The sequence below is a fragment of the Gobius niger genome (genome assembly GCF_951799975.1).
Source record: "Gobius niger genome assembly, chromosome: 20".
NCBI lineage: Eukaryota > Metazoa > Chordata > Actinopteri > Gobiiformes > Gobiidae > Gobius > Gobius niger.
The window spans coordinates 23,824,231-23,847,340 of record NC_136871.1 but is presented as its reverse complement, the minus strand read 5'-3'; the positions used below and the strand labels follow the sequence as shown (position 1 = coordinate 23,847,340).

At 40.8% G+C, this 23,110-nt stretch overlaps 1 protein-coding gene across 3 annotated transcripts in view; it reads left to right on the top strand.

Moving 5' to 3' along the window:
• Positions 1-23,110, top strand: part of cacna2d2a (calcium channel, voltage-dependent, alpha 2/delta subunit 2a) — a 180,854-nt gene that overhangs the window by 38,672 nt on the left and 119,072 nt on the right. For all 3 annotated transcript variants that reach the window (XM_079579516.1, XM_079579515.1, XM_079579514.1), the window contains exon 3: positions 2,239-2,355. In XM_079579516.1, coding sequence (XP_079435642.1) covers positions 2,239-2,355 — 117 coding nt within the window. The remainder of the gene's footprint in view (positions 1-2,238; positions 2,356-23,110) is intronic.

The window sequence follows — 23,110 nt, the reverse complement described above, 5'->3', positions numbered from 1 at the left end:
GCGGCTCCTCGGTGCATCCCTAAATAACGCCTCTACTACCATTGATGTGCAATTTTTATTGTCACGTACTACTGGACTTTCTCTGTCTATAATTACTAGCATCGCCACTCGTAACCTCCTCCTCCTATTATTCCATCCCTTCCAATAACTACAGCCATTAAAAAAAACACATTAATACGGTCAAGCGACTAATTTTTCTAACTGTAAATTACTTTCTTCTGATGTCTGTGTTTCATAAATAAATAAAGTAAGCAGCACTACTTCTTGCCCCGTAAACACGGATTTTCCTCGTCTCATTTGCCTTTTGCGTCTGTAGTGACTAATTGCGGTAAATTATTAATTAGCCGAACAAGTCTGCTCTTAAAACGACGCTAATTGCTTTAAATATGCAACGTTTCTGCTTTTGCCCGTTTGTTTTGGCGAGCAGTCTAAATGGTTAATGTTGTAAAAGTGGGTCTCCGGATGTCTTGGGGGCAGCGGGATCAGTGCTAATCCTAGAGGTAGTCGGTACAGATGCTCCAGTCCGCTGAGTCAGACCTGCTTTTGAGTCCGGGGGGGGGGGGGGGAAAGGACTAATCTCTGGACTAGATTCCTCCCCTTCCTGTCTGTCTGTCTGTCAGCGGGCCAAGCATCTGTCCATCCATCTTCCCGACGGCGCTCCTCTTTTGCACACAGACACACACGCCGTCCCCTGCGGCCCATTTGTTTTACGGCCTTTATGAGGTTTGCGAAGTCGGCAGCTGTTCCGGGGGGATCTTAGCAGGTTGTAGGAAGAGCAGAGTGGTGTAGTGCAGTCGTAAGTGCCTATACCATGAGCCCGATCTGTCAGGCGTCGAATATTACTTAAAAACTTCCTTCCATCAACAACTTACCCAATCTAAGTGAAAGTGTGACAATTTGTTCAAGCATGTCCGATTATAAACTAGGGATGCGCCAATCTGATACTGGCATCGGATATCGGAGCTGACACTGGAAAAAATACGATATCGGGTATCGGCTACAAATATCTGATGCTGAACCGAAACTAGTTTTGGGGTCTCAACGCCTTAAAAACAAAACTTTTACCATCTCAATCTAAGTGAATGTAGGCAGGCTGTGTTATTGTAAAGCTACGAACCTGGAGAATTCAATCGTTGAGTTCGTTGTAACCTGTGCAAAATTAGCAACAGCATGCTAAATTTAGCGGGAGCATGCTATTGCTAACAAAAACTAATCAAGTCTGGGTCAGAAGCTATTATAGAAATACCTAAAGAAGCCTAATAAAATAAAATAACCACTGCTGGAGCCAAGTGTTTGTATTTTAGTTTAAAGGGGCTAGATGCAAAGTGGCCATTGTATGCTCACTACTGCCACCTCAGGTCATACGTGTAACTGCAGGTTCTTGAGGCAGTTGTGGTGAATATGTCTGGGCTTATTCTACACATTAGGACATTGCTGGAACATGTAGGGGGAGGAAATACTTAATTTTAACATTTTTAAACTCTGTATAGTCCCTTTAAGAAATAACTAATCTGACATGTTTGTAATGATCAGAGTTGTTTGTATTAATTTATCCTAAAGCCTGTCATATACCCAAGGACATTTAGTGTAGAAAAGTCATCCTTGTTAAATTTTTATCCAAGAGTTTATCAGTGGATATAATTGATAATTGATCTGTAACATGACAATAACATATGACTTTATTGATCTCACAGTGGAGAAAAGTCAAGTTTTTTTCACACTACACCAACAAAAGAAAAAGTAACAGATTAATGGGCATATGAGACTTTACATGTATTAGCTGAACTGCCTGTGTTTGACATCCTGATGGAGTTTGTAAATGGTTTTCCGTCCTGACAGTAACGGTGACGCTGTTGCAAACGTCCTACAGTTTGTGTAAACTTTATTGATTCCTTTGTAACTTGTGACGGGCTCCGAACAGTCTGCTCTTTGTTGTGCTCTCAAGGCGCTCCGCTGGAGACTACATTAGTTTAATGTTCTGCTGCCTTTAGCGGAAGGCTGTGCTCTTCAATCTACTCTGTGTTTAAGACTGAGAGTGCTATCGCGTCTGAATGTGTCAGCGTCAGTATACAGTTACAACCACAGCTTTATTGGCATTTTAGCAAATACTTTGACCATAGTATTTCTTACCAGTCAATGACCAGGCAATCTCACATGAACATAATTCTTACACATGCTGAAAATCGTGATGACTTATCCAACAATCACCATAACATGCCGTTTCCTTTTCTTTTGCAGATTTACAATGAGAAGAAGAGCCAGTTCGAGATCAAGAGGAACAACCCCAAGGACTTAGTGGAGCGGGTGGCGCGGGACATCTCCAAACTGCTCAACAGCAAGAGGAAAGCTCTGGAGGTAATGGACGGCTATTATGTTCGAGTTTGTTCGTTTTCAATCATTCCATCTCCGACAAGCAAACGTACGTAAGGATAATTGTTTCGAACCTGCCATTTTAAGAGGATTGGATGCTGTTACCTGAGGCGTGCTGCGTTTTTCATTGCATGACGCGGAGAGATTTTAAAGGTTATCAATTTAATGCTCTCCGTTTTGGAGTGTAATAATGATCACCACTGGATGCTAACACTTGTTGATGATAATTTAGGGGCGAGGAACTTCTACCATTTAGACAAGAGGAGCAGTGATGAGAGAGCAAATGAGAAAGAATAATTACACAGTTCAGTATTTACAATTTGTACAGACCATTACAGCCACAGAGTGACTGATCAGGTAGGGAGACTAGGAGTTGCTGATGTTGAGGTTACTTATTTTAATCCACATCATTACAATAACATTAGCTTCGGATAGAAAAAAACCCACTCAACCTCTTGCTACTACCCCTAAAAAGTAGATTCTGAATAACTGCTTTTGCTACTACGGAAAAATACTTTTAGAGACTGAATGTGGAAATGGCTGTGTCTCTCATCCTGTAAGTATTAGGCCCTGTCCATGCGAAGTCAAGCTTAGGACCAAACGCAAAGATATTTTATCAATCCAGTTCATCGTCCATACGAGCCCGGCGTTTTGGGGGTCTGTAAACGAACATTTTCCAATCTAGGTCCCAGAGTGGAAAGATCTCAAAACGCTGTTTACGTGGCGCCGCTGTTACAACGTTTACGCAATTTTTACGATGACATCACAGCTCCAGAGTGGTGTCTGTTATCCATGATCTACTGACCTTAGAATGAGTTTTACTCATGGATCTATGATGGTTTACTCCGCTACTCTTTGCTCCACTGCAGTCCACAACCACAGGTGACAAGAAGAAAAACATGGCCGAGTCAGTCTGTGTTTTTGGACTGACGGTAAAAGTCCGATCACTGACAGGTTTTTCTGCTTTTGTCCCGTTATGTCTGAAGGATAAACTCACTTCCTCATCTCTTCTGTAGCTCGTAAATCATTGAATCAGTTTTATTTTCACTGTTTACATTCCACAAACGTTTACTGCGCATGTGCCCTCTACACCTTGCTCTATTATCTGTGTTAGCGTCACAGCGCCTCACACAGGCCTGGAAGATGAATTGCACTGTTTTCACAGACCTGGGTCGACCCATGTGGACGCACACATTTACTGAGCTGGCTTCGTGCTTACAAAGAAAGTTTCTGAAAATATAAGCGTTTTGTCTTTGTGTGGATATGGTCTTAGATTTTGACTTTAGAAATGCAATGCCCTAATGTAATGTGTTGCCAATTGAGTTAACAGTCATTATAAATGTGCTGTAGTGTTGATTAATATCGCTAGAATGCTGCAATTTATTGATAATAACCATTTAGTAAGTAGTAGTAGTAGTAGTAGTAGTAGTAGCCATTTCTAAGATCAACAGATAGACACAATATCCTCAGAGTAGAGAGCGTGCATGCATCAGTGATTGTTCTTATATATGAAAAATGTATATATTTCTGTATTTTATCGTTGTCAGCTTTTTGCGCGCTGAAATTAATGAGTTTGATGAAGTGGAATTTTAAAACACTTAGAAGTAGGGGTGTAACAGTTCAGCTATATCTCACGGTTCGGTGCATCACGGTGCAAGCATATTAGCTGGTTTTGAAATAAAATGTTCATCATTAGGCAGTATTTATAATCTCACAATAAAATTAGCTGCTTTACAATAAAAGTGCCTTTGGGCTCACAATCAAAACAGCAGTGTGGGCCATGTGCTGAGCGTTTTATGTGAGGCTCGTGTTTCAAAGTCAAAGCTTTTGAGGCTGGATTATGACCAAGATTGGACCTTACGGACAATGCGCGGTGCACTGGATCTATCATTCATCACACACTGACATGCCACGGAGCAAAAATATTAACAAATATAGACTAAAACTTGCACCGTCACTTTCGTGAGACTGAGATAAAAACTGCATGCAATATTTCTCAAACACACATGAATGAAATGAATGATTTTGCATAATGATTATTGAGGGACTGGACTAATTCATCACAAGTGCCACTGGTTTGTCAAGACACGCTCAACACGGCGTCTTGACTCTTCAAAGGTTGGAGACCCGAGACATTTTCATGCTTTTCGGACGTGTTTTTTAGTTTAAACTTGGTCTTATTAGACAGTACTAGTGTGCAGTGGAAGCTCCACAGGCCACACTGCGCCGTCACCTCCAAACCAAACTGGAAAAAATCACTCAGGAGGGAGTGAAATGAGGTGAAAAAAGGGAGGAATGAGAATGTCACCCCACGGCGTGGAAAAATCAAGCAAACGATGTTCAGAAATTCATAGATTTAAAAATGTGCAGGAGCTGGAGGGAGCAGAGGAGGAGGTGGAGGAGGAGGGAGGGTGAAGAAAGGAAAAAGGGGGTTGAAGAAAAAATGTTGACACAAAGAAAGTATTTTTTGGTATCCATATTCTCCTTATTCATTTATTCACTTTTGTGGGAGAAGCTTTTCCGGTTAGTTGTAGAACTTCCTCTGAGCGGGGATTGAAGAGATTGAAAGGTGAATAAAAGGAATCAAAGGAAATAAGTTTGCGTGGCCTCACGGAGTCACAAAGCACAAGAGTGATTATTGATTGAATGATTATTTTTTGCGATATTTTTGGGTGTTTTCTTTTGTGACTCTGCATTCATGGTCTGGATGAGTGGAACTGTATAAAAACACACAGCTGAACTATATACACGCAGCATGACAGAAATGTCACATGTTACACCAATATCATCAATACGAGCGATCGCTGTTATTGTTTACTTCCGCAATTTTCACCGGACGTTTGGTTGGCAGCTGATGCATACAGGCCTCTATCTCGGTTTTATAAAATGATAGATTTGTTACAGCGCAAGAGAAGCGATGCCCTGTTTACGTACATTGTTTTTGCTGATTATAGGATTTTAATAAAATGTCTATCAAATATGAAAATGTAAAATGCCTACCACGGCCAACGGATGTGACGACATCGCGATCGCTCGTATTGAAGCCAATGTTAGCTCAAGTCGAACATGCAGTTTGGCCATGAACACAAGATGGCGCCGCCCACCTCGAGTTCCTGAGAAAGGTGGATACACACAGAAGAAAAGAGTAAATGGGGACAAGTCCACTCTTTATCTTATTGTTCAGCCTGCTTTGGTGGATAATATGAAATTGTTTTTTATAAATTCAGTATCACACTTTTGCTATAACCTTCTCCCAAAAGAGCTTCAAGTCCTAGTTCAACGCTGTCAAATTTCTCTGGGCTTCGGGTCAGCACAAAGAGTAAACTGACTTGAGTCTCGTGTGGCTGGATAAACGTATGTGGATTATTTCGCTCAGCAACAAGATATGTTTAATTTGGTATGGGGTAAAAGCGCCAACAAATGCATTTCCGTATTATTCATGCAGCAGAGCAGCAGATAAGGTGGTCTAAAGCTGCCCCCACATATTGACTGTGCTTTGTATTCCCCTCTGTTCCCATACCCCCAGTAAGAGTTATTTAGCTGCCTGCCACACATGAGGAAAGAGGCAGGACGCGCACGGGGGCAGGCCATTAAAAATACCGCTTATAAAGTCACTGCTCCTAATTTATATTTCTGACGCAGAATTGAAATAGCGCTTATGGTGTGGAGCGAGAGAGAGATTTCAGTTTTTAGTCTTAATGCCGTAAATAATAAGGATTTGCTTGGCTGTACCTGCTCTGACTCACGGTGCATTCCAATGAGTGCGCCTCTGTAATAATGAGAAATAATTGATGACAGACAGGCAAATGTTGCATCATTTATGCGTACAAGTATATTTTAAATGTAGTCTCACCTGTTTCATGCCCTGCTACTCCCGCTCCTCTTCTTTTTGCGACACGCTTTAGCAAATATACATTGGAAGACAGGCTGCGTGTGGTGGTGCTCTGGTATTTGTTTTAATTTCGAAACACATTCATTCAACAACATTGTTTAACCTTAGCGTAAGTATGTATCTCTGTGATTCATGGGCTTTTAATTGCAGAAGCTTTGGCTCTTGTTTTGGAGGTGAAGGATCTGCTGAAGTGTAGGCTCTGTGCAGCGATGGATCAAGTCAAGTGAACGCGCATATTCAAGTGCTGGTGTAATAGGAAACCTGTTGACCTCCGGTAGAGTAACTCCTGATAAATAGCAGCATTTTTCCTGAATTGCAAATAGTACAATTATTCTGGAAGACTCCCTAGTGACATCTTTCTAAATTGAGTTGAACGAATCCTGTTTTGGTGCAGTCCACAATGCATACAGATGAATATCTTTTTATGTACAGATTATACAGTATAAAAGTGGCTTCATGGCACATATTCTACAAATCTCCCCTACATTGTCTCCTATTCTTTCCAACGCATTGAAGCAACCTGTTCCTCTGCCTGACAAGCCTTTAACCACTGCAGCTTTCAGAAAACACAGGCACACATGTTCGCTGCGATTGACCTCCTCAATGATTCAACACATATTTTGTTATATGATCACTAAGGAGACTTTTAATGCTATTTCCTCATGAGAAACCTCCACAGATTTGTGTTTTGATATGAATGTCATGAAGTGGTGATCTTTTATGTCTTTTTATTGTCCAAATTCACTGGGCTAGTTCAGATCATTTCAGCACTCAAATAACCTCCATTTCAAATCATTTCTTTCTAATTTTGGCTTTGTTCAAACTGAATGAGGTTGCATTCTGTTTTCCATACATTATTTGAAGTTTTAAGTGAGAAATACCAGTGGTAGCATATTCAAAAGTACTGAGATACGTCATAAAACAATTCCCTTCCCTTATATCAGTATAAATTGCACCAGCCAAAAAATGCAAAATGAAGAAGAAAAAAACATATAGAAGTCGCTCCGGAGTATAAGTCGCACCAGCCTTGGCAACTGCCTGGGCATGGAGGCGTAACTACACCGTTGACAAGCCTCTCCCGGCAGCACGTTGTTCAAGCTCTGATTTGCAAACTCGTTCCTCTCGCTGTGGCCATCTAGCTTTTAGCCCGCGATTACCTTTTTTTTGTTTTCTTCATTGCAGTAAGAGTAAGCTCCGCTCACTCCAAACTTTTTTTCTGCTGCTCAATTATCAGTTTTTAAATCTTCAGTGCTACAGGAGTAGCAGATACTGGAACACAAGCCTAGAGCGCCCTCTAGCGTCTGTTAGTGTGACAAAAACAAGCATTGTGGGATAATATATGTTGATATATAAGTCGCACCTGAGTATAAGTCGCACCCCAAGAAAAAAAGTTTGACTTATAGTCCGGAAAATATGGTAATAAAAGAGCGCTACGGGTGTTTTTAATGGTGGAAAACCAAAAAGAAAAAGCATGTGCCTTTACTGTGTGCAGGTGCCTCTCCACAGTCCTGACACATAGTTTTGCTGAGACCAGGTCTTCACCAGCTTGTTTCCGTGAAGATGTCTCTTCTTTGCTTTGACAACAGTTTAGTGGCTCCTGTGACACGGTAACATACCTGGAATGTTCCGCAGTGCGGCTTTAAAGGTCCTATATCATGCAAAATCGACTTTTTAGAGCTTTTAGCCATGTTGTTATGCTATTTCCTTATCAAAACACCCCCAGAGTGGTTTGTGGCTTAATTCACGCAGCTCTCAGTAATCCTCCTGAATCCTGCTCTCTGAGCAGCTGCTCCGCCCTCTCCTGGTGAACGACTGAGTGTTCAGTTGTGTCGTCACAGCGGAACGGAAGTGCTCGACGTCTGTAATGTAATGTCTTAATTCTATGCTTACGGCCTGATTTTAATTTGTAAAACAGCTTTTTTCATTAATTCTGTCGTAAGAGAGAAACAAAGAGTAAAAAATATTTTAAAAAAAAGAAAAAAGAAAAAAAAAAAGAAAAAAGGATGTGCCCGAGGTGCTTCCAGGTCAGCTGAGGCCAAAACAAACACATCCCCTGAGCGTCTGAGCAGACGTCATGTTTGTGCTGCAGCTGAAGATGGAGCTCGTTACCTACTCTGGACACACATGTTCTTTATTCTTAACTAACGATAATGTCACGGAGAAAAAGAAGCGCGTTTGGCTACGAGGACGAGGAGTTTATTCAACCTTTTTTCAGGAAGAGGCCACTCAGCTGTTTTTTTCTCCGTGATTCAGCGACTATCACCAAAATATTGTTTTTCTGTGACTGTCTCTGATGGATGTTGGTGAACCTTCGCCTTGTTTATTTATATTACGGTAAAGTTGTATGTGCGGAGAGAGGGGGCGGGGCTAACTGAATCGAAGCGTTGTGTCTTCCGGGTTCGAAAAATACCTCCAGAAAACACTTATATTTATCACAAAAATGAGTGCTCCATAATGGTAGAGGTACAATATATCATATACATGCCTATACTTAACTTTGGAATGGCTAAAATAGCATGATATAGCTCCTTCAATACATGGCCTGCCCTCAAAGAGGTACGGGCCCTCGAACCATGCCAAGCACCTATTTTTCTCACGCCACTCAAAGCTGACGTGCCAGTCAAACCACTATTGGGATTTTCTAGCCTGGGGGGGGAGGGGGGCTTTGGGGGTGGGGGGCTGGGGGGTCTAGTGTCAGCCCTGAAGCAACAGACTGACACATACTATGTTACAGTCCCATCGAAGCTGAAATACCAGGATTGTGGAAAGCTCTTAAGTCATAATTTCACAGAAGGGACTGGTGCAATAGAGAAGGGACTAAGGTTGGTCTAATCCAATTACACAGATCTCAATAGTGTTCCAATGGAGGTTTATGCGGCCGCCGCCGGGGCTGAGATACACGCAGCAAGTACATGTGAGCAGATGAGGCACTAAGGTAAACATGTACTATATAATGCATATGTTTACTGACTGCAGATGTCCTGAAGGCGGTTATTGTTATGGTTATGGAAGCAATTCTCGAATCGTTCGAGTAGATGATTAGATGGAGATGATTTATGGAAGTGAGCCGCTATGGCTAATTTTAGAGCAAATTGATGCTTTAAAGTGCAATAAAAGTAATAAATCTAAATAATTATGCATTGGGTTTAAATCGTGTATGATTTTCTCAGTGGGAAATCTCTACAGTACATAGAAGCCAACAATAGCGGGCCTGTTTTTATAGCAAAATATTACAAGGCAGGAAGTTACATTTACTTCCGTAACTTTATGAAGTAACTCTAATTCTAGAAGACAGTACTTTTTACCTCTACTTCAGGTCACACTTGAGTAAAATATTTGTTACTCTCTCCACTGTTAGTAAATCTGTAAGTGACCAAAGCTTTGTTCTGCTGATGTATGAAACTTTAAGTTGGTGAATCCTTACGTGCAGTATTGGGGCAGTCTTTTATGTTTGACAGAGTTAATCCATCAGCCTTTTGTGTGTGTGTGTGTGTGTGTGTGTGTTTTTCTTCTATCTGTTTTTGAGCGAGGAAACCCAGTCGACATGGGGTCAAGAGACAGGAGCGGAGGTCTGATCCGGTCATCTGTCATCATCATGTTACACACATTCATAATTCACTCAGACACTTTACCCTTACGCCGCTGTCAGGACAAACAGAGCAGCGGGATGTGTCCGCGCTGTTGAAGAGGTGGACTGTTGGATCTTTGCCTGTTCGCACTAAATTCATGTATATTTTTTACACTCAGACACACACTATTTACACAGTTTGGCATTTGACTTGAATTTACATGCAGAATAGCCTTCAACTATGGCTCAATGAGGGTTAGGTGCCTATTGCTGACTATGCTTGACTATTTTAACCTGTCAGTCAATTTGGCCTGACTATAGCACTTACTTATTGCACTGTTGCACCAGTATTGCCTGATGTGCAACTAACATCTTAAAAAAAATAAAATAAAATTGATACAGTAAATATGGCAACTAAAGGTTCATGAGAAATATATTCCATAATAAATCTCCCCTTAAATGGGTGCTTTCCACTCCACACGATTCAAACAACAGGACTGGCTTGTAGACGCGTCAATTAAAAAGCGCTATATCAATCATTGTAATTGACCATAGATTAAATCACGATTCGATTCAAACTTGATTAATTGCACCAGTTCTGGCCTTTGGAAGCACACACTTACTATTAAAATGCGTGACAACGACTGTCCAAGCCAGTGCAAGTCTTGACAAAAACACCAAAGTACTTATGCGTATTGTTGCGTCGCTAGGAATAGAACACCCTCCACAAACCCTGTCCCTTTTAGTCATACAAGTTTTCAGAAACGTTGGCTCTTAGTTGAATAGGCATGAAGTGCAAATAGACATTCAAACCAGCGTTACTTAGCTCCAGCCAGTGTTAATTTCGTCGACTAAAATATTTAGTCTTAATTTTAGTGAAAGTGATATTTTTGACGACTAAAATTGGACTAAATCTAAATTTAAAGTTTTTCATGAGACTAAAACTGTGACTAAAATGTCCAGATATCTTAGTCGACTAAAATAAGACTAAATAAAAATGAAAAGGAGAGACTAAAATCATCCAAACTTCTATTGACCGTCTGAAAGAGCCTCATATCATTTAAATTCTCTGCCAAAGGATCAGCTGAGCTTTGTTCATGTGGAGCAGCTCCATGAAGCAGAGGAACTAGCTTAAATATAATTATAATGAATATTATCAATGCAAAGTCGACTAAATCCGTCTTAAATTTAGTCGACTAAATTTACTTGCAATTTTAGTTCTTTATTCGACTAAAACTAGACTAAAATTGAAGATTTTTTTTTTGACGAAAACTAGACTACAATCAAATTACATTTTCGTCAAAAGACTAAGACTAAAACTGAATTAAAATATGTTGTCAAAATTAACACTGGCTCCAGCAGATAGCAGAGATAGTGAAGATGTTGAAATAAACGTGTAAATCTATGTGCGTTACAACCAGAATAGGACTAGAAAAATAGGTTTTATTGGCTAGAATGATCTTTATACTGGTCCAAAGCTAAATGAGGGTGTATAGTCGGGTTCACTATGTAATTTCGTCAGATTTTTGTGGAGAGTTCAAAACTATACATTTATGAAAACTTTATAAGCAATCAGAAAAACAATGTTTCCATTTGCTCTGAAATGTAAAAAAAGTTGCGATGATAGCAATGATAACATTTATATGGGGAGTAAATGGTGTAAATTTACAAAATTTGACAGAAAAATTCAATTTGGTCGTTCCAATCAAAAAAGTCAATGAAACCCTTGTCATGTGTTTCATGGCGTTACCACAGCGATGACCTGAAGTCCCCATTTACTGTAATGGAAAAATTGAATAATTGCAAATTTTACCAAATGACAAATGGAAACATTATTTTTCTCATTGCTTATACCATAAGGTTTCCAAAAATATATAGTTTTCATCCTCTCCACACATCGCTGTGGTAACGCCATGAAACACATGACAAGGGTTTCATTGACTTTTTTGATTGGAACGACCAAATTGAATTTTTCTGTCAAATTTTGTAAATTTACACCATTTACTCCCCATATAAATGTTATCATTGCTATCATCGCAACTTTTTTTACATTTCAGAGCAAATGGAAACATTGTTTTTCTGATTGCTTATAAAGTTTTCATAAATGTATAGTTTTGAACTCTCCACAAAAATCTGACGAAATTACATAGTGAACCCGACTATACACCCTCATTTAGCTTTGGACCAGTATAAAGATCATTCTAGCCAATAAAACCTATTTTTCTAGTCCTATTCTGGTTGTAACGCACATAGATTTATGGAAAACATTATTTTTCTCATTGCTTATACCATAAGGTTTCCAAAAATATATAGTTTTCATCCTCTCCACACAACAGTGGAAATCTAAACATAGTGAACCGGACTCGAAATCTTAGGGATACAAGTTATCCATCCATCCATCCATCCATCCATCCATCCATCCATCCATCCATCCATCCATCCATCCATCCACTTGTCCGTTGCCGGGCAAGTTGGAGCTGCCGTTGGAGCTGCCTAAATCACATTGCACCAGCCCCTTATGGCTCCTCCTGCAGGTGGTGGGTCCACAGAAGGTCGGCCTGACGATTCAAACCAGGCCTGTTGGTCTCTCATAAGGGGCTTCTGAACCGCTCTTTGTTTGACCCGTCACCTTGGACCTGTTTGCCATGGGAGACCCTACCAGGAGCACCAAGCCCCTGAAAACAGAGCTCCCAGGATCATTCGGGTGCTCAAACCCCTCCACCACGTTAAGATGGCAGTTCCAGGAGGGGATACAAGATTATGGAAATAATAAATAATTGCAATTTTCTGAGTGTTGTGCAATTTTTTTAATATAAAGAAAAATCAAGATTCAGTTCCTTGTGCACATTTTAAAGCATTGGCAAGAAAAATGGCCGTAGAAGTTATTCAGTAGAAATACAGGGTTATTTTCAACATTATATGACCCCATATAGGTAAATATAGGTACCTATTTTTTCTCATTTAGATATGAGGTTCTGATATTGTTCAGATATTGGTAGCATAAATCGTACTGTTAAAGTTCTGGTCCTTGTACCAAAAGAAAATGGAAAGAGATGCAGTCCTAGAAGGACAGTTGTCGTATAATAGTAAAATCTGCTTTTGAGTGTGAGCTTCCCTTTTGTACTGTTGCTACAAACACACTGTCCCGACTTCGCTCCTCACAGTGAAGTCCTTATTTGAATAGTTGTACATTCTGAACGTCGAGTGCTTGCATTTCTCCACTCATCTTCTAATGGCCCAAGTCTCTCAGAGCACTTGATTTGTGCCATTCCCAGCAGCAGCAGTAATATACAACAACAGCTGGTATGCGCACGATGAATTACTCCACTGACGGCAAGTGATTATGTCCCTCCTGTTGGCATCAAACAATGACAAATGAAGGAGTCGGAGCTCACTTCTGAGAGATGGAGATTGGCCTGCAGCGCTGCTCCCCTGCACCTTCATCTGCACAGACATTTAGGCGATCTCTCACAGAAATGCAACAGTGTGGAATTGGAGTTATTAGTAATAGTCGAGTCGACACAATGCTTTGTTATTGTACGGCTGGTTGATAAGCAAGTAGAAGTGGGCAGTAATCAGTTTCTCAGTGATATTTACTTCTGTAACTTTTGAAAAAAATTGCACTTCCAAGAGTAGTTTCACAACACTGTACCTTTTACTTATACTTAAATTGAAATTAAAAGGGTTTTTTTAAAAGTTGAATTGGTTTGATCTATAGTGGCAAAAGCTTTAGGTTGACATATGAGAGGATCTTATCAGGTATCTTGCCTTTAGAATCGTTTACCTTATCTATTTCTTTAAGTGTATTACTTAGAGGCATCAGATTTTTTTTAAATTTCATGTTACATTGTGCCTTGGGGTTTAGTGATATGATAAAATTGTAATTGTAGTCCGATCCATGTGACGATCTGCCGGTTTGTAGAGATTTCTTCTGCTCTTTCGTCTGTTTTAAATAGGACGTTAATGTTTACTGAAAAGGCTTCACGCAGCTTGTTCCTGCGTCATACCCGGCTTTGCTCTAATTGGTCGATGCCGTCTGTCAATCACCCCACCAGGAAATCGCTGAGATTGTGCCTGCTCCCAGACTGTCTTTGAAAAAAAGCATGTCGTTTGGCAGGCCAGGCATAAAGAGACCTTGACAGTCTGTCTGGAAAAGTGCTATAAAACAATGCACCATGATTGTTATTATTTATCGTCAGTCTTTTAAAAATCTATTTTTTGCAACCTCTTCCTCTGCCACTGTCTAGTAACCCAGCTTCACTTGATCCACATTCTGACCTCCCCAAGGCGCTCTCTGTCACTCTGTTGGAGCGGCTCTCGCTGGTTTGGCCTGTGTTCATTTACACAGCCTAATGAACTACAAGGACTTCAACATGGCTGTGTGTGTATGTGCAGTGGGAAGGTCAGGCGGTCGGAATAACTAATCAACCCAATCAACATTTAGCTGTAACACGTCCACCCAAGAACATGTTGCCCATTATGCACAGCAACATGCTATAGCTTTGCCCCCCGCCCATCATTGCTTTACGACAAAAAAAAAAGAAGTCTAATTTAAAAAGCGACGGCTGTCACAAAGTAATTTGGTTTTCCCATTTCCTGTAGGCCTTTGAGGAGCGGTTATAACTGTGCAGGTCCCACTAGGGAGAGAGACGAACTAGGCCAAGCTCCACTTGCGCTGAAATAGGAAACTTTTTACAACTCGGTTTGTCTTAATTGGTTAAAAATTAGTCATTCAATCAGTTTCCTCTGGGGTTACAACTGTGTCATCATGTGAGGTTGGTTTTATCTTTGAGAGATGGAGCAGAATATGGCTGGGTGTCTTGGTGTAATCTGTGACCCCATTAAATATTTGGGATTTGTCTAACTGGCCATGGTCAAGATTGCACTCCACCTCCGGGTCAAAGTAGCTGAGAACGTTGAGTGGCTTTGAATTGAATTTTTTTTATTTTTAAGTACTGCATGTTGTGTCGACCAGTCATTTTCAAACTCGGTACATGGCCATACAGTCATTTATTTTTGTACTCTTAGAAAGAAAGAAAAAACAAACACATAGAAAACAGGTCAAGGCACTTATTCCATATAACTGTTCATGGAGCTACCGTATTTTCTGGACTAAAAGTCGCACTTTTTTTCATAGTTTGACTGGGGGTGCGACTTATATATAACTTAATATATAATGTCACGTTTGTTATTTTCTGACATCCGCTAGACGGTGCTCTAGGCTTGTCTACCAGTATCTGCTACTCCTGTATGGTTGTACAAGGACAAATAAAGCGCTTACTTACTTGCTTACTTACTGTACCACTGAAAATTAAAATAACGGTAAAGTTTGGAGTGAGCAAGAAAGTTGTTAGGGACCGGTGAAAAGCGGAGATAACTCTTACTGCAATGACGAAAACAAAAAAGGCTAATCGCGGACTAAAAGCTAGATGGCCACAGCTAGGGGAGCGAGTTCACAAATGGGAGCTTGAACAACGTGCTGCCGGGAGAGGCTTGTCAACAGTGCAGTTACGCCTCCATGCCCAGGTAGTTCCAAAGGCTGGTGCGACTAACACTCCGGAGCGACTTATAGTCCGGAAAAGACGGTATTGTTCATTGTAGATTGATTTATGTAATTAAACAGAGATGAGTTACTGAGTATACTTCTATAACTGACTATTTTAGTGTCTTTACTAAATCTATTGGTATAAATGAAGAAGAAAATCTATGCTTTCTCACATAATTGAACATATCTTCTTTGCATTAGTTACCAGATATATACACATTTGACTTTGAGTATAGGACACTCATTTCCTCTTTTTCCCATATTTGGCTAAATGATGCATCAGGATCCACAGTCTAGTGCCTCTCTCTCACGCTGACGCACACTCGCTGAATCTCCGCCCTCTGTCCCTGTCCCCTGTCATTCAGATGTATGCACCTCCATTAGCAACCATCTGTTAAACCCGCAGCAAAGCCCCCAACACACGCACACCTTTACACACAAAACGGGCAGATCCACACACGCACTCACCTCATCAACACGGAGACGTTACACAACTTCTTCACGCCGTTGTTTTTTTTTTACCCACACTATTCTCCATGACCTTCAGAGTTGAACATAGACACAAACTTCCAAGCAGATATTTCTCAGGAAGAGAGATTTTCACATTATCATTCTGTTCATGGTTCTGGAAAATGTTTAATGCAGCATAACCAAAAAAAAAACCAGTTGCCATGTGCTGTTATTGGTACCGAAAAGAAATTGAAAGGTTCCTAATCTGTAAAGGCTGCGAAGTAGTACAAAAAAACCACCAAATATTGTGTCTCCACGGGGTCTCTCATTTTTCATTTCATTTATTTCAAGCAAGTGTGCCAAGAACGAAAAAGAAAGGATCGGCTAGGCAGTAGTAATCACTTATACTGGTGAATGCAGTCCTTTGCCCATGAAATTAGACCACCACAAACTCGCATGTCATTCTTGTATTGGTTTAGTCATATTTTAGTCGAATCTCGAATAATAATGATCCCATACTTAAAATAAAACAAAAATGGCAATGAAAAAAAAACAGAGTCAAACAACCTCAAACCATAGTTACTGTTGCTCAGTCAGATTTGTATTCAATGGAAAATACTTCAAATTAGAAAGCACATTTTGGCTTGAATAGGTTTGCAGCTTCCAAAACACAAAAATCGCACCTGTTTTCACAACTGTTTACAACAACACATTGGGGCAAACCATCCTTGTCCTGACTCTGTGTCTTGTGTTTTATGGAGGTTGGCGATCACATTGAAGGTGCATTACCGTCACATACAGGATCTGTGATTTCTTACGGTGAGTCCCCAATAAATCCCAATGCAGTCCCTTTTACATCAGCATTCAAACAGTCATATTTGGAGGCACGGTTTTTAGAGACTGTGGGACACTCCAACTAGATTTAACTTTTTTCCATCCTGTAAACTTAAATACATTATAATAGGGCTGTGCAATTAATCGAAATACAATTACAATTTCGATTATTACTCTTCACGATCACAAAAATAGCATAATAGAGAAAAAAACGATTATTAAGGATGTCCTCCTGCTTGCTCATCTAAAGTTTAGAAAAGTCTGTCCTGTGCAGTTTTTTTGTGAGCGCGTCTGTTCAGCTGAAATACCAGCGCAGCGTGATACAACTGTTAATAATAACATACTAATATTTTTTATACCTAGCTCTTGAGATAACGCCACTGTTAAGCGCTCACCTTGTGCTGAAAGGAGAACAGCTGTTTAGAAGCCTCGACATCCTTTACCCAGGCACTGGTTTTGTTCAGTAGAAAAGTCTAAAACTCTTCTTCAGGAGCAGATCTCAACGGAGCTCAAAGCAAACTCTTATTATTTCATGCTGCTGTGATAATTATTTCGGTTTCCTTCGCATCTCACGTGCTAAAGGCTCATGCTTTTGTCTGACATAAAAACATTAGCTCTGTGTGATGATGTCATCAGGCGGGGCAGGTATCTCTCAATAGAGGATTAGATTAGAAACGTGAGCATATTTAACATTATTTTTTGCTGTCCAAAGAAAATGTTTTGCATAAGATTACGATTTTATTTTTAATGGCAACATACCGGTAATCTTAATTTCAAGGATTACTAAAATAATCGTGATTATTATTCTTTCTATACTCGAACAGCCCCAATTATAAACTGAATCAACTGAGTCTATTCTCTTCTAAAGGCATAAACGTCTTTACAAAATATGCTTTATTGCTTGTTCTGTGTAAATATTTACAGTAAACATCAATAAGTCAATAGCCCTCAAGCTGTGTTTGAACAGAGTTACTTGATAGCACATGGCTCGTTTGCATAGATCAATATGTTCCATACAATGTGAGGCGGTGTTAAGCTTTCCTCAAATAGAGACGCATTTCACAATTCATTCATTATTTTGCAACGCTATGTTAGAAGGAAATTAGTCATAACATCGGCATCCTGAAGTGCAGCAATTTTATACATTTGTGGATAAATAAAAAAACAAATTCCGTATGAACAATGCTCTGATACAATGAGTACTCTAACCTAAATAAATGCACACAGTGTGTAAATGACATTGGTGTTTCATCTAATTGAATTGGTTCAGAATAGTAAGCAGAGATGAGGGTTGAGTCGAGGTTATTAAGTTGCTATCATTAAATTAGCCCGTAAATGACCGTATGTGTCGATGTTGCTGGATTTTATGCACAGGATGTTGTGCCTAAGACCAAGACATTCACTGTGAATATCCAAAATACAAAAACAATTGAACAAAAACGCATCTATTGCACTCTGCACTTCACAAGCTGTCCGTGTTTGAAGTCAAAGCAGCTGTATGTCTGGTAATACCACTGGGTCAGTCTGCCACTCCCACCAATAAAAGGTCACCAGTCCCTCCCACTGTTTCTGTTCCCGCTTTGCACATTACACAAAATGTCACAATCTGATCTGCCTTAGATCCTGCGTAGCCTCCAGCTCTCCCCCTGCTCACCTATTTTAGCTATTATAGAGAGGCTTTGATTGTTCTCCAAGCTCTCGTAAAATTGTGGCAGATGAAATCCCTTCCATGATGGCTGCACAATACCTTAAAAACATGTGCATCTTCACTTCGAGCTCACGCTTTACTTGCAACTTTGCTGGGAGTGGATATCGCCATCTCGTCGTCATGGAGATGTTTCCCGCTTTCGTTTCGACTTTGAAATGATATCGTCATTGCAGTTCAAGTCAGTTATAGAATATTACACTTTTTTCCTCACATTGTGCAGCCCTAGTCACAACCTGATCTGCCTTAGATGTTGCATAGCCTCGAGCTCTTCCTTTCACGCTTCTTTTAGCTCCGCACACACAAATTCAATGCTTTGAATTCTCTTTAAACAATTGCGCGGCAGAAGAGATCTCCCCCCCCCCCCCCCCCCCCCATGTTCCCGTTTCAAACAATGTCTATCATTCTCGATCGGGGATGTGCGAGCGGCAAGTCTAGAGTCGTGGGTTCGGGCAAAAGGGTTGCGTCAACGTCTAATTATCAAAGTTGTTCTTGAAAAGCACCCAAAAATGCAGTCGCTGTTTAAGCAACTTGTTCACGTAGCAATAGCATCTGCTTCTTTCAAACCATTTTCCCCGTCAGCGAGAGACAAATGAATAAAAATGACTGCTTTGGAGCTTTTATGCCTCCGTCTCAGAGCTGCATAAAACCCATACTCCCAGACTCCCATGTACAGCTTTGTATCCACAGAGAGCCGGAGAAAAGCGGCACAGATTGTTAAGCCAAAATGCAAACTTTTGCTTAATTGCACACAGCTTATTTTTTGGGTGTTTTTTTCCCCATGTGTCACTGCTGGAAAAGATCTTTTACACATCTTTTACATCCAGAGGTAGAACACAAGGAACACATTTCAACTGTATGATTTGCTCTGGTCTTTGTATGGGTCATTGAGGTAAAAGATTCATTTTTAGTCATTCAGAAAAAGGCTTAGGAGTTGGACGGTGCCCTTGCAAATGACCTGTTCATTTACTTTTTTTGTGCTGTTTTATGACAGAAATCTAAGAATCTAAAAAAGGCCCAGTGATTGTTGGTCAGCTGGGCGTAGCCGCTGACCCTGGATCAGTAGTTAACCCTGATTGATGCAACGTTTCGCGTTCTGCCCGGGCGCCTCCTCTCGCCTCGTTGACTGGACGACGGAAATAATGGGGGCTGTCCACAGAAAGAGCCGTTGGTTTCTCCACAGGCCATTGATTGGAAACACACAGGCACTTTTCACAGTACGCCGCCTTTACATAAGAGAGACATGTACACGCCACAAACAACATGTAGCACCTGAGGCTTCGCTAACCACAAGGCTCACCTCGCAAAATGTCCTGATTTAATGTGCATATTTGCATTATAATGTCAATTAAATATGCCCTGGCAAGTCTACTGTATATGTAAGTATAATTATCTCTACACAAAGAAGATCAGAAATTAAAAGACAATTATAGCTGGAAGTACCTTGTTTAAAAAGAAGATTGTATTTTCTAAGCAATGACGTTTTGGCATGAATAAGTCATTTATGATTGTGTTGTTGTCTCTGTCTGATGTTGAAAGTGTATGAGGCACATCTGAAGGACAATTTGCCTTCAGTGCAGCAAGTTGTCTGAATAATACAACAATTTAGAGCTTAAAGGTGCATTATGAAACTTTTAATGCAAAAGTTGATATCAGTGCATATTTAACCTTTCAGTGACCCAGCGGCTGCTTGAGTTAGCATAGGGCCTTTACTACCCATCCAGGTGGCCCCGATGACCCTCCATCATCAATTGTTCTTGGGGTTTCTGGTCAGTTTACACTGCTGATTAAACCGTCTCCATGATTACACATACAGTCCATCCAGAAAACCTACTAGAAAGCATTACAGAGAGGCCATCGGGATGGAAAGTAAACGTGCCAAGCTAACCACCCATGCGGCCACTGGGTCACTGAAAGGTCAAATACACACTAATATCAGCTCTAATTTTACATGGAAAGTTGTATAATGCAGCTTTAGCATAGGACTTGTTAAAGCAAACCTCTCCCAGCAGCATGTTGTTCAAGCTCTCATTTGCGATCTCGTTCCTCTAGCTGTGGCCATCTAGCTTTTAGCCCGTGATTAGCCTTTTTTTTTTTTTTTTTCTTCATTGTGGGTAAGAGTAACCTCGGCTTCTTGCTTACTCCAAACTTTCTTTCTGCTGCTTGATTAGCCTGCAGTGCCCTCTAGTGGCATGTGAAATTATATATTTGAATTTAAAAAAAAGAAAAAGAAAATCACATCCTAGTCGCACCGGAGTATAGGTGCGATTAAGGTGCCAAACTATGAAAAAAAGTGTGACTTATAGTCCGGAAAATACGGTATTCTTTTGAGTTAGACAACTGTTTTTTCTATTCTTATCAATTTCTCGCGGCAAAAATGTGTTTGACCCAAATGATATTGTTAAAGGCTAGATGAGAGTTGACATTTTATACTCGCTACTGCCATCTCAGGCCTTATAAGCCTTATATAACTGCAGTTTCTATATGAAGTTTGTGCATGACGGCACTTCGGACACGAATTAACAACTTTTTCAGTGACAGTGCAGGATTGTGGTGAATGGGTCTGGGCTCTTTCTACACATTAGGACATTGCTGGAGCAAAAATGGGGGGTAGAACATTTCTAATTTTAACATTTTTCCTTCAACACCATTATATTGAATGTATTGCTGGAGGCCCAAAATACATGAATTCCCTTCCCACATCTGCTCTGGTCAGACGGACCACGCTGGTAACTGGGACCAATAGATACAGACGGCATCTCTGGAATCGCCCATATATGGTCATTTTTGAAAACAGTTAAGGGAGAAAACAATTTTGAAAAAAAAAAATATTTTCTCTAATTATTCAAAAACTACTGTAACAAACGCTGAAATATGAACATAGTTTCTACTAAATAATGATACAAAGACATGGGGTGGAGCAAAGTGGTTCAACATCCCATAAATACATGAATAACGGAGAATGCTAACTTGATGTTACATGTTAGCATCGGGCTAATGCTAACGGTTAGCTAGCGCTTGCTACAACTGCCGTTTTTTCCCTTCTACTGAACAATCTGCTGTGAAAAAATATCCAAATGGGCCCGATTTACACTTGACTTTATTTATGTGTGATAAATAAGTTCATGTTCCACCAGAAAATGGCAAAAAAGAGTGAAAATTGTGTTTCTCTAAAGATTCTATTTTCCCCCTCGGCGAAGCCACGCCCCCTTCTATGACGAGACGCCGTCTGTATCTATCCACCACATTTGTATTCCAGCTATTCTCCTTATTGCGGAAGTTCCCGTGGGTGCCATCATGAATTGTACCCCCCCTTCCACTAGTATTAGTTTACATAAACGTCACTTCGCGCTCTATCGGAAGTGTCAATGCAACGGAAGTGCTGAGCCATGGCAAAAAGAGGCAGAAGTGGAATAAGGCAAATACCATAACAAAGAGCACAATAATAATGTAGTTCCCAAACTTTTCACGACCACCAGTTTGGGAACCCATGATCCACCTGTTCGATTTTCCAATTGTTGTCATCTTCAGGCGGGCTTTTCAAAGTCATTGTGTTCTCTAAGAATAGTGAAAATCCCTTCCAAAAGTCAAAAGGATCTTGCTGAAGCGATGAGGTCATTTTTTGATTCTTTAAACATTCTCTTGTCACCGCACGAGGACACTCACGCAGAGAAGGAAGAGAAATCCGCTCTGGTTTCACTTTCGCCTCCTGCTCTTTGATCAAAGCTGCGTCCTGGCTTATCAGGTGGTGTGTGCCCCCCCGCCACCACGGCCCTGCCCTCCTTCCCTCTCCCCTCCCCCTGTCCTCACCTCTGCCCAGCTCCTCTGCGCCTCGATGGCTGAGGTGCCCCAAGATTAATCCTCTCTGTTTCAAAGAGTGGCCTGTCACTTCTCTTCCGTTACGTTAGTTTTTCCTCAGTAAGAGCCATTGAGGGTCTGTCCGGGCTGGTTATATCTGCTCCTATCAGCCGTAGCACAGGCCAGAGCCGGGGTATACGCACAAAGGAGCATGGGCTCTAGTGATGAAGCATTCCTAGAGTCCAAAATGCAAGTTTCTTAAGAGGTCTATTGGGCAGCCAGGCTTTAAAAGAAAGTCGAAATGCAAAATTCAACTACACTCAATCAGTAGCATTTTCAGAACTACAACGGCTAATTATTCCTCCTCTTCTCACTTGCCGCTCTTTTGGTTATCACTTACCTGGCTGTCCGCTGTGGCCCGCTGCCCCTCCTCGTTACGGCACTGTCTCAGGTCTGACAGCCTGTCATATCCCCATCAGGCCCGGCACGGCGTGTCTTAACCTAACGACCGTACAAGCCTCGTGATTGGCAGCTGTTTTTTCCTCACAGCCCAATGAAGAACGCAGCGGCCTGTTAGTGATGCCCGTGCCTCGTTTCTCTGTTTGATGGACAGGTGCCATCCAAACCTGCATTTTGGTGGATGGCCCATGTTCATAGCTTAGCAGATTCCAATCATGCTGTACATGTTCAAACATTCTCAGAAATTAATAGAAAAGTGGAATCATTTGAGAAGATTTAGATGTTTATATGATCACTGCATGCGTTGATTTAAACAGTTTGTCATTGTGAGAAAAACATGAAAATCCACTGCAGTTCTGAGCACACTGTAATTGTCTTAAAATACCTTCCCCCTGGATACAAGAGAAGAAAATCCTTTCTGCTTGAGGTCAGATCAGGAGTGTTCGGAGGTGCCAGCGTGGAGCGCGCCAGTAGCATTGAGCAGAGGTG